This window comes from Leucoraja erinacea, chromosome 4 (assembly GCF_028641065.1).
Source record: "Leucoraja erinacea ecotype New England chromosome 4, Leri_hhj_1, whole genome shotgun sequence".
In the NCBI taxonomy this organism is placed as follows: Eukaryota; Metazoa; Chordata; class Chondrichthyes; order Rajiformes; family Rajidae; genus Leucoraja; species Leucoraja erinaceus.
In genome coordinates, this window is record NC_073380.1 from 50,295,602 (window position 1) to 50,308,345 (window position 12,744).

Consider the following 12,744-nt stretch of genomic DNA (forward strand, 5'->3'; position numbering starts at 1 on the left):
GACTGGGTGGGCCGAAGGGCCTGTTTCCGCACTGTATCTCTAAACTAAACTAAATAAATTACAATGAAAAGCATGGAAAGTCTTTCATCCCAACACTGTGTCAATTAACTTTAAAATCCGTTGCTGGTTTGCTATCTGCTCTCATACTTCAAGTATCAACACTGCTATGTAATTTTCCCAAAATAAATTGATTTATTTTGGGACAGAGAGGTTTCTGGTGTGAATACCAGTAGTGTCTGTTACTCCACAGCTTGTGGCTTGTCAGTAGCTTGATTTAGTCTGACTAATCTTATTTTATACTGATAACAACTGCTATTCAGTGCATTGTCTCTAAGTCGGCATCGAGGGGATTCATCCCATCAGTCACATTCCCCATCTCCCTATATTTCTGTATTCCTGCAAATTTCTCTCACACTTATGCTCATCAATACCGCTTTGCTTATTTTTGCCATTGACCTACGCCAAGTGGTAATTTACACTAGCTAAATATCTTACGTCCTTTAGACGTGGGAGGAAACTGGAGCTCTTTGAGCAAGCTGATGCAGTCACCGAGAGAATTTGCAAACACCACCAAACTGCCTGAATCTGCACCAACCATCAATCACCCATCAACACTCAGTACACTGAGGGCAATTTATAGAGGGCAATTAATCCACAATAATCAATAGACAACAGACAATAGACAATGGGTGCAGGAGTAGGCCATTCGGCCCTTTGAGCCAGCACCGCCATTCAATGTGATCATGGCTGATCATCCACAATCGGTATCCCGTTCCTGCCTTCCCCCCATATCCCCTGACTCCACTATCTTTAAGACCCCTATTAAGTTCTCTCTTGAAAGTATCCAGAGAACCAACCTCCACCGCCCTTTGAGGCTGAGAAGTCCACAGACTCACAACTCTGTGTGAAAAAGAGAGCCCCACATCTTTGGGATGTGGGAGGAAATCAAAGCGGCTGGAGGAATGATCAAATAGAAAATGTGCAAACTCCACACAGACAGCACCCAAGGTCAGGATCGAACCCTGGTCTCTGGCACTGTAAGGCAGCAGCTCTATTAGCTGTGCCACTATGCCACTTTGATCAACAGCAATAATATAATTTAAACATGGTCATTTTGATGGAGAAAAAAATCCCTCCCCGTGACCAGATAACGGTGAGAACATTTCACTAGTTGGCTTTCACATTGCTGTTGTAGGAGTTGGACATTATATCAAGGTTGAGAGACCACAATTTACACCATCTAAACAATAGAAGCAAAGGAAATAGAAGGGAGAAGAAACCATCTCACCCCTCGTGCCCACATCCCTATTCACTGCCTGATATTTTACCTCAAATCCATTCTCCCTGACTAATCCGCTATGCCTTGGTTCCCTTGATATTTGAAGATCTATTAACCTCTTTCTTAAATATGCTCAGTGCAAAGACTCACTCCCATCTGGGTGAAGACATTTCTTCCCATCTCTATACTGAATGGACTACTCCTTATTTTAAACCTGTGGCTATGGTAATATGAGGTAGATAAAGTGCAGATGAATTTTCCAAATTAGGGGGGAGTTTAAATGATTAGTTGCCAGTGGAGAGACATGAGTTAGTTATTATTTTAATGGGCCAGAAGTCTAAATAGAGGTGGGTCAACTAAGATCAAATCGTTCACCGTTGTAAATATCCTTCACCACCCTAACCAGAGATGATCATCTAAATGATGTTTAGCTGCTCTGTCTTCTCGTGAATGATACTATTGTTAAAAAGAAGAGGACTAACAGAGACTAAAACTATTCCTGCAGTTAATATCACTGATACTATTTGGAAATAGTGGCGACACAGTGGCACAGCCGTAGAGATGCTGCCTCAGAATGCCAGAGTCCTGGGTTTCGATCCTGACCTCGGGTGCTGTCTATGTGGAGTTTGCGCATTCTCCCTGTGACTGCATGGGCTTCCTGCCGATGCTCTGGTTTCCACCCACATCCAAAACATGTGTGGGTTTGCAGGTTAATTGGTCCCTGTAAAATTTCTCTCAGTGTTGGGGGTGGATGAGAATGTGGGAAAAATATTATTTTTTCTGTTGGAATTGTTCACAATCGTTTTAAAATCTATCAACAACTCCATTATTTTTAGCCTTCATCGTGATAATAGGGAATGTTTAAATAACACAATTCATGTGCGTAGGAAATTTAGTTTAGTTTAGTTAAGATAAACAGCGTGGAAACAGACCCTTCGGCCCACCGAGTCCACGCTGACCAGTGATCACCCGGACCCTATCCTGCACACTAGGGGCATTATACAGAAGCCAATTAACCCACAAACTTGCATGTATTTGGAATGTGGGAGGAAACCAGTGCATCCAGAGAAAACCCACGCAGGTCACGGGGAGAACGTATAAACTCGGTACAGACAGCTCACGTAGTCAGGATCGAACCCGGGTCTCTGGCGCTGTAAGGCAGCAACTCTACCTCTGCGCTGCCCTTTGAGTTTCATAAAGAAGTAAAATAACTCACGTCATCATTTTTAATCTCTTTGTCATTAAATACAAATTTACACTGTGCATTTGGAGAGAGATGTTCAGCCTCCAACCAGAATCGCACTTGTCCTTTGTCCAGGAGTTCAACAGCTAGCTCGGACTTCAGAGGTACAACTGTGAACACAAGTAAGGTGATGGCGTATGACTATTAATCTGCATTACGAACAACCACTACTCCAGCTAACCATGTTCACAATACTTACCTGGGAATTTGTGTTCGTGACTAAGTTCAAGAAGACGCAAGAGCTCTGCAAAGACAAAAACACGGATTCAGACAACTTAACAACATGATACAGTTGCATGAATTTGTCTGTAAATTTTCTCCAAGTTTGTTAACTGGGAAAATATAATCTGTGTTTTAAACACGTTGCGATGGAGTCAACAGACGTTTGTAATTACATAGAAACATAGAAACATAGAAAAATAGGTGCAGGAGTAGGCCATTCGGCCCTTCGAGCCTGCACCGCCATTCAATATGATCATGGCTGATCATCCAACTCAGTATCCTGTACCTGCCTTCTCTCCATACCCCCTGATCCCTTTAGCCACAAGGGCCACATCTAACTCCCTCTTAAATATAGCCAAACGTGATAGATCAAAATTGTGACATCTTCTACCTTTATCATATCTACTGCTGCCCTGAAATCACCGACCCCTATCCTTGTTCCAGCATGGCCCAAGCGTGGTCTTTTGCTGGGAATTTGTTCGAATGCTCAATAGGAGTTGTCTCAGGCCAAGGCTAACAGCTGGGGTCACAGAAGCACTGTGACAGCCGGGGAGACTCTGCAGCCAGCAAACCCCAAATAAGAAGCGGATGAAATGCTAGCCGAGAAAACATTGGAACAAATGTCAAAAGCTGTCAGCGTGTTCAAGCCCATGGAAAGGTTGACATTCACAAACATTCAGCAACACCCAGGGCATGTAAAATGAAAATGCATGGCTAGTTTCTTTTAATATCTGTACAGCTCATCTACATATTTAAAATAAATTAAAAATTAATGACGAGAATTTTATTTTTTTTAATCCCCAGGAGCTGACATTCCTATTCCAAGCCACCCTGCTTGACGCAGGCACCCCAGACAGATTTCCCACTTGAGCCCTGACAACCTCAAGGAAGATTGTACAACCCTTCTGGAGGGAAAGATAAGTTTTCCCATTTCACAACCATCACTCACAAAATAAGGCGCTAAAAGATTTAGCTAAAGGGCTGTACATAATATCTTTATCTCTTAAACAGGGATGAATCATTTAACTACCCTTCATCGCTGAAACCAGTGGAAGATAGGAGGTGGCTGGCTAACCGGAGAGAAATAATGTGTTCTAGGAGGCTGTCAGAAGTCGTCACTAGTTTTTTTCCATAAACATAATTTTTAGAATAAGATATAACATACCTGCTTCATCTATGGCATAGCTGGAAGAAACTCCATCTGTATCAGTGACCGCGCAAGAATAAACACCCAAATCGTCCTTCCCTGGATCATTGAAAATGAGTCTCGTCCTATTTGACAAAGAAATAATAAAAATATTTCTGAACACACTGTTGAGCAGGGTATGCAATGCATTCATTCCTACATAGCAGTTGGTTGCTTTCGTCTCCCCCCTGTCATTATGGTAGATGATAGAAAAAGTTTATCTACCTATAACGATAGTGCTTAGCAACTTATTTACCTATCTTTTACGGATGTACATATGATATTCCCTCCCTTCCTGAAAATAACTATTCCTGCCTATTACCTCTTGGATTGCACAGATGAGATCTAATTGACATAACAGAGGAAATGGTGGGGAATGTGCCATATCAATTCACAGCATGTGTTTCTGGATGTCAATGCCCTGTACTATCTTTCTATACTTTCCTTTAACATTATTGTCACAAGTTTCCTGAAAATAATTTACAGTGACTCATGTTGATAATCAAAGTAGTTTTTGCTCTGATCACTTAGTTTAGTTTAGTTTAGTTTCGAGATATAACACGGAAACAGGCCCTTCGGCTCACCGGGTCCGTGCCGACCAGCGATCCCCACACATTAACACTATCCAACACCCACTAGGGACAATTTTTACATTTACCAAGCCAATTAACCTAAAAACCTGTACGCCTTTGGAGCGTGGGAGGAAACTGAAGGTCTTGGAGAAAACCCACGCAGGTCATGGGGAGAACGTATAATCTCCCTACAGACAGCACCCGCAGTCGGGATCGAACCCGGGTCTCCGTCGCTGCATTCGCTGTAAGGCAGCAACTCTACCGCTGCGCCACCGCGGCAAGAATTTAGGGCACAACTTGCTGCACAGCTTATTCATCAACACTAAATCATGAAACCCAGGATAAAGCAAGTGCAAAGGGGCCGATAAAGAAAAGACACAAACTGCTGGAGTAACTCAGCAAGTCAGGCAACATTTCTGGAGAACACGGATATGTGGCGTTTTCGGTCGGGACCCTTCTTCAAACATTTTGTATCTTCCCTGGGTAAAGCAGCACCTGCAGTTCCTTGTTTATACAGGGTTGATAACTGCTGTCTCATGCTGTGCCCCTTCACTGTCAGACCATTTACTCTCCTTGGCTGTTTTATTATTGTGCAGGATATGCTCAGAAATGAAGATCTGAAATTTTCCAATGCCAACCATCACCGCCAACACATTGTGCTGGTTTACACTGAAGATAGACGAAAAATGCTGGAGTATCTCAGCAGGTCAGGCAGCATCTCTGGAGAAAAGGAACAGGTGACGTTTCGGGTCGAGACCCTTCTCCAAACTCAAAGTCGGCCCAAAACGTCACCTTTTCTCCAAAGATGCTGCTTGGCCTGCTTAGTTACTGCAGCATTTTGTGTCCATCTCTGACAACACTTTGATCCAGCAATAACATTTGGCTCATCAAGCTAATGTGAAAATAAACCATGAAAGAATTTCCCATCAAACTGAAGAAATCTAGTTATGCAATTATAAGGTGACTTCAGCTTCCATTGCACTTAATTGGCATGGATATTGCAGTGAATCACTGTTCTGTCAAGTATTTGTCATATGACCCTTCAATAAAATGTTCTTAATATAATAATTAAACTCTGATGTGGTACAACATGACATTTCAAAGGTGTTGAGGCATTCAATCCTTAATATCAAATTAACATTCTTCTGTTGGCAAGGATATCAGATAATCATTGCATCAATTAAGCGGAAATTTCCTCCGGGTAAAGTACGGATAAATTATTAAATAATCCTTTAACTTATTAACTCTCTGTATAATTCATAAACTCATCCATAAATGTTTGTCAGAGGTTGATGTTGATGCAGATTAGAACTTTATGAAAATATATACATTAAACCCTCGCTCTAACGGACCACGGGAGAGGGGGAGGGGAATGGTGTCCGTTATTGCTGATTGTCTGCTGTAACAGAGTGAGAGGGGTAAAATGTAACCAGAGGCGGGGAGGGAAGAAACGTGGCTTTGGGGTGGGTTAGAGAAGAGGGAATTCACAGGCGGGGGGTTGCAAATGCCCCGGCCCCACACGCAGTGCGCCAGGGATGGGTACTCGCATTGTCTTCATGCTGTTCACTCTCTCCGCTCCTGCAACTGGAAGCATGCCTTATGATGCCAGCTCATTGTTTAACTGGCAGTGGTGGGGGTGGGGGGTGCAACGGTAGCCTCAGTCTGCTATAATCAAAATCCATTATATAGAGCGGCCCTATTTCCGTTATATAGGGCGCCACGGTGACGCAGTGATAGAGTTGCTGCCTTACAGCGCCAGAGGCCTGTGTTCGATCCTGACTATGTTGTGCAGTGATAGAGTTGCTGCCTATACCAAGTTTGTATATTCTCCCTGTGCCCACGTGGGTTTGCTCCGGGTGCTCCGATTTCCTCCAACACACCAAAGATGTACAGGTTTGTAGGTTAATTGGCTTTGGTAAAAATTGTAAATTGTCTCTAGTGTGTAGGGTAGTGTTAGTGTACGAGGTGATCGTTGGTTAGTACGGACTCGGTGGGCCGAAGGGGCTGTTTCTGTGCTGTATTTATACAGCCTAAAAAGGTCCTTTATTGCAAGGGTTTACTGTATTTCATATATTTCGAGCAAAATAAAGATAATTTTGCCCCGTTAGTTACGAGAAAAAAGTTCAACGATAAACAACATGGGTCCTTGTATTGACAGCAAAATTGTGATTACTTTCCGCCTTTCGTCTCCACGGTAACTCTTGATGAGTCAATGAGTTCTTCATAATTCTTAGACCAAATGAATTTTGAACCTCCAGCCATATCCGTGCACTCAAAGATCAGGGAAATGACTCCATCATCATCCACATCTACGACCATCTCTTTGGTACCTATAAAAGATAAAAAGAGTTAGTTGCAGAATTCTAATTTTTCATACGTTTGCTGTTGATAATTTCTGTGCTTGCAGGCTAGAATGGTAAAATACTTTGTTAAAAGTTTAGTAGAAGCATTATCTCTTTCACATGTAGTAGGAATCTCAGCAGACCTCAGCTTTCAAGATCCAACACCTTTCCAGGAGAATCCCTTTTCTAATAACAGTTGCAAATTCATATTCTATACTTTATGTGAGCAAGTGGTTACCTATTGAAAATAGAGGTTTTGTCTCGATGGTCTTGTCATTCTTTCCAATTGTTGCCTGGGCCCAACAGTATATTTTAAAACATTTATTAACAGGATGTGTATAGCATTGGTAAGGCCAATATTTATTGTTGATCCCTAATAATCATATTACTTATAATAATATGTGTATTATCAACAGTTATTATAATTTTATCATATTATCCCATTATTCTTTATCCATATTGTCAGAGAGAAGCGAGGTAATATTTCAGTGCCCATTTAATATAAGGTACATATAGTACGTAATGTCATTTCCCCCATATGTATGAACCAAAATTGAGTTCCCAATAATCAACAAGTAGTTTCAAATAATAAAGAAGTTTAGTATTTTTTGCTTCTCTTCGAAATGTACCATTTTTTTAAAGAAATTAGGATTTGTTCATCTCTCTGATCAAATTCTTTCTCCATGATGTCATGGTTGAATATTGTCGCTCACAGCCAGTAATCTTAGCACCAGAATTCATCTAAATCTGAGATTTGTAGGTTGTGTAAACAATAAATAGATAAAAAGTTGAAATCTACAAAAAAACAGGATACGTGATAAAAGTTTCTCATTGGCTGCGTTAGCGAGGCTAATTTCAGTTATACAAATCCGAAAGTCCAAAATGTTACTTTTAATTTGTGCTGACTGACATGATATCAATTTGAGAATTACAATGGATATCATAAAAGCTCTTGCTGCCTTAAGGCCAAGTAAGGATATAAAACAGCCATGGCCATTTTGTTACGACCTGTGATTCCTACTTAGATTAACCACAGATGTTTCAAGCACCTTCTGATACTTTACCCAAGTGCACATTTTATAAATGGGAGGCGGGATTGTGTCACCAAGTTACTTAATACCATAGCATATTAGAACTGAAACTAACCTGCACACAGAGAAAAACAAATAGCCAGGAAGCTGCTAGGAAAATATTGATCATTTAGGTTAAATTCTGCCATAGTGGAATTAGTTATCCAAATACAGATGAGGTATTGCACGTTTTCCATGAGCCAATACTTTCCAATATGAAAATATGTTTTCATGCTTGGTTGTGTAAATCAGTGCACACTATGTGTAGTTGAATAAAGCAATGAGTAATATGTGTAATATCATATTAAGCAATCATGGTTTGTACCCTGGATATGGTACGTTTTACACTGTTGGGAGAGGAACCAATAGAACCCGAATGAAATAAGACCCAATATGACAGAATAAGCCACCTTATTGAACAGAAGGAAGTGGATAAAGAGAGTGGCAATTATGAGCAAGGCCATTTGCTTCAATTACACTTAATTCAGTCACTGCAAAAATAACTAATAATTTCTTATTCATAAAGTGGTAAAACAAACCTGGGCTTGTTTCTGCAGTGATTGGCTCTGTTAAATCGGATGGTTTTCCAACCCCTGCCATGTTCACAGCCCGCACACGGAAAACATAACTCACACCTTCTTTTAGTCCTTGTACCTATTGGTAATATTAAGGCATTGGTGAAACACAGAGCTAATTTAAAAGTCAATACCATTTAATGATATCCATTAATGGATCTGATGGAGAACTTCATTGTTCTCTTCAGCACTTGTCAATGTTCTACATGGCGCAAAATACAGATTATTTTTCCTTGCCCTTCCCAGCCAATCTTCGAGTCCAGAAACAATCTGAATAGAAATACAAGATACAAGATACAAGATACAAGATACATTTAATTGTCATTTGGACCCCTTGAGGTCCAAACGAAATGCCGTTTCTGCAGCCATACATTACAAACACATAGACCCAAGACACAACATAATTTACATAAACATCCATCACATCGCTGTGATGGAAGGCCAAAAACACTTATCTCTCCACTGCACTCCCCCCCCCCCCCGATGTCAGAGTCAAAGTCAAAGCCCCCGGCTGGCGATGGCGATTGTCCCGCGGCCATTAAAGCCACGCCGGGTGATGCGAGGTCGCACACCGGGTCTTGCTGTTAGAGCCCCCGGCGTGCGCTCGCAGAGTCCCGCGGCCATTCCAAGCCGCGCGGGGCAGTGATGTTAGGCCCCGCTCCAGGAGCTCTTCAACCCCGCAACTCGGGCGGGGGAAGTCGCCGTTGCAGGAGCCCTGAAAAGCGGTCTCCCTCCAGGGAGCCGCGGGCTCCCGGTGCCGCCGTCCACAGACCTGCCGTTGGAGCCTCCGACTCTCCGGTAGCAGCAGCAGCAGCAGCATCAGCGCTCCTCCACCGCTCCACCCGCTCCGGACTCGGCCAGCCCCGCGACGGCGACGGTGAGTCGTAGCACCAGAGTCCCCGGCTTCTTCCTGTTGGAGGCCGCTCCTCGTTGCGGCCCCAACGACAACGGAAACCCGACGAAAAAAAGGTCGGGTCTCCAGTGCAGGGAGAGATTTAAAAAGTTTTCCCCCCCCCCACACACACACCCCAACAAAAAATAACAAAAACTACATTAAAACACAGACAGAAAATAATAAACCGCGGACAAAATACACAAAGATCTCAGAGTGTGGGCTTCAAACAACTCCTCATTTCCCATCACAAAGATTCCAATATGTAGGAAAGAACTGCAGATGCTGGTTTAAATCAAAGCTAGACACAAGATGCAGGAGTAACTCAGCCGGACAGGCAACATCTCTGGAGAGAAGGAATGGGCGACATTTGAGGTTGAGACATTCTTCAGACTCTGAAGTCTGAAGAAGGGTCTTGACTCGAAACGCCACCCATTCCTTCTCTCTAAAGATGCTGCCTGTCCCGCTGAGTTACTCCAGCATCTTGTGTCTACAAAGATCCCAATGGTTCTTTTAGTAATGTGTACTACATACCAACATCTTGACCATCAATATAACCAGCATCACACTTCAAGACAGCAATGAGCTGCAAATTATATTTGCCAAATTAGAGACAAGTGCAGATGGGACATGTTGGATGCTGTGGGAAAGTTGAGCCAAAGGGCCTGTTTCCATGCTGTATGACTAACCACTCAGTAACAGCTGTAAACTCTCTGATGAGAATTAAGTATACAAAAATAACTGAAATATCAGAAGGCCACAAAGGGCTGGAATAAGTTAGTGAGTCAGGCAGCATCTCTGGAGAACATGGATTGGTGACGTTTCGGGTCAGGACCCTTCAATTTTAGAAGAGAGTTGGATGTCAACTTTGTAGCAATTTAAAAGTTGATCTTTTAGCAAATTGGGAATATTGCTATGATACCAAAGTGTCCCAACCCGAAACGTCACTTATCCATGTACTCCAGGAATGCTGCCTGACCCACTGACTTAAGGGCCTGTCCCACTTGGACAACCTAATCCACAAGTTTAGAAGACCCTAGAGTTTAAAAAAATGTCAAGGTCGTGTTGACTCGCTGAAGTAAAAGACCTCCTATGACCTTCTACGACTATGTCTACGACCTCCTACGACCCTCCCTCGACCTCAGTCTTCCACACCTAAGACCAACTACGACTAGCTACGAGTGGAAAATGATCGCATGATAAAATGATGTCATGTTTGCATTTTTTTCTCGGGCCAGTTACCGACCGACGACTACACACGACTATCTACAACTACCTACGACTACCATCACGGCCTACTACGACCTACCTACGAGTAATAAATATCAATTTTTTCCATGCCGACCTTTTTTTTTTACTCGTGGACATTTTATATCAGGCTGGAAAAAACGCCGCAACCTACTTGAGGCCACGAGTACGCAGAGACCACTCACGAGCATGAGGAAGAGTTACGAAGACCTCCTACGACCTTGTGGCGACCATGCTGCGAGTATAAGTCAAGAGCAAACTCGGCAGAGATCTCCAATTGTGTCGTGAAAGTGAGACAGGGGCTTTACTCCAGCATTTTGTATTTTTACTTGCATGATACAACTGATACAAAGTGATACAAAAAAGCTGACCTGTCCAAAAAACTGTGTTCATATAGTTGTATTTTTGAGTATAGGAATTACTGAATGGCCTTTACCTTTATGAATCTCTTTGATGTTGCTTTTTCATTGATACTTGACCATTGTTCTTCGTTTGCATCAGTCTCCCGGATATCAGCATAGTACCCTGTCACCTCGTTCCGTCCAGTATACACTGGAGCTTTCCAGGTGAGGACCACAGAGTTCTTTCTAACCTCAGTGTGCATAAGATCATGAGGTGGCCCTGCAATGATATGGAAAATACATCACCCAAAATACATCCGGATGAATTACAGGAATTACAGCAAACTTAAAGTAAACTATAATACATGTAAATAGGAAATCCCTATGTGTCAGAACAGCCTTCATTCATTAATTCATCATCGTTGAAAACATTAGCGACACAGTGGTGCTGGTTTCCAACGGGAATGGTGACGGACGCATCATACATCTCTGTCCTCCAGTTCCTGCGGATTTCCACCGCTGGAAGTATAGGATTTTGGTGTGTGTGCTTTATCATCATTCCTTACAATACTATGTACGACAGTGATCGCAACTTCTACTGAAGTGTGGATGGCCGTTGGCTCGCCAGAAGCTCATCCGCCCTTTGGCAGGATTTGTTTTTGGTCCTGCTGGGGATCCACAGCCCCCACCTCACCTGGCAAACCAGGTTTAGTCGACGACTATCCAACCATGGAACAAGTAGCACGGGATTACATGGTACCCGTGGCGGGGGGAATTCCCCCCGACCTGACCAAAGAACAACCTCACAGGATTCAATTGTGCGTTTCTAATGTAACTATAAATATTTTCTTCTCAAAAAATCGAATGGAAGAAATGTTGCTTGTGGTTGGAATACCAAACAGTACCTTGTCAACCATTGCTGCCACAGTGTATTAATCACATGGTGTACAGTGCGACATACTTATCACAAACTTAGTAGCAAGTGCTGATCATTTTGAAGCTCAAAATGGATAAGCAAAATAGTTATCACAAAGCACAACACAACAGTTTGTCATTCATTTAATTTAGGCATAATGTCCAGGAGACCAAGGGAAAGACCTATCCAACTGTTAATTGCTCATCAAAAAGGTTGCCACCCAGCATTTGAAAATTTGATAGTTTCATGGCTCTGTTCACTCTCATGAAGAAACTTATTAATGGACAATCAAGTTCTGGAAATAAAGGTATTGTGCCTGCTTCAAAGTGATTGATTGACCTCTATGACTGTGTACCCAGCCACATATGTGTCCTGGGCCACATTGATTCAATCACAAAGAAAGCTCACCAATGCCTCTGCTTCCTTAGAAGATTGAGAAGATTTGGTAACTCGCCAATTACCCTCTCTAACTTCTCAAGGCGTGAAGTAGAGAACATCATGGCCTGATTCGGTAACTCAAATGCCAGAAATGAAGGAGGCTTCAGACAGGAGTAGACATTACCTGGTCCATCCCCCCCCCCATCAACCAGGAGGTGTTGCCTCAAAAGAGGAGCTTATATCATCAGACCTACACCACCGTGGCTATGCTCTGATCTTGCTACTACCATGCACTGCACTTACCCTACTTCAGCAACCATGACCTACTATAGACTATGGAATTTGGTTTGGTTGTCCTATATACCTCAGTTTTGCACTGTTATGCTCTGGAAACCTGGTGTTACTGTTAGTTAACTTACTATGTTATTGATTATTGCACATTTATTTGTGTGTTATTGTAATAGTTACCCTGTTAAGCTG

The 12,744-nt window shown here is 42.5% G+C and overlaps 1 protein-coding gene across 4 annotated transcripts in view; it reads right to left on the reverse strand.

The window, feature by feature from the left end:
* Nucleotides 1-12,744, reverse strand: part of myom1b (myomesin 1b) — a 113,022-nt gene that overhangs the window by 44,212 nt on the left and 56,066 nt on the right. For all 4 annotated transcript variants that reach the window (XM_055634204.1, XM_055634205.1, XM_055634203.1 and 1 more), the window contains 6 exons: nt 11,066-11,250; nt 8,454-8,568; nt 6,676-6,832; nt 3,910-4,016; nt 2,722-2,766; nt 2,496-2,632 (listed from right to left, as the gene is read on the reverse strand). In XM_055634204.1, the coding sequence (XP_055490179.1) occupies nt 2,496-2,632; nt 2,722-2,766; nt 3,910-4,016; nt 6,676-6,832; nt 8,454-8,568; nt 11,066-11,250 (746 nt within the window). The remainder of the gene's footprint in view (nt 1-2,495; nt 2,633-2,721; nt 2,767-3,909; nt 4,017-6,675; nt 6,833-8,453; nt 8,569-11,065; nt 11,251-12,744) is intronic.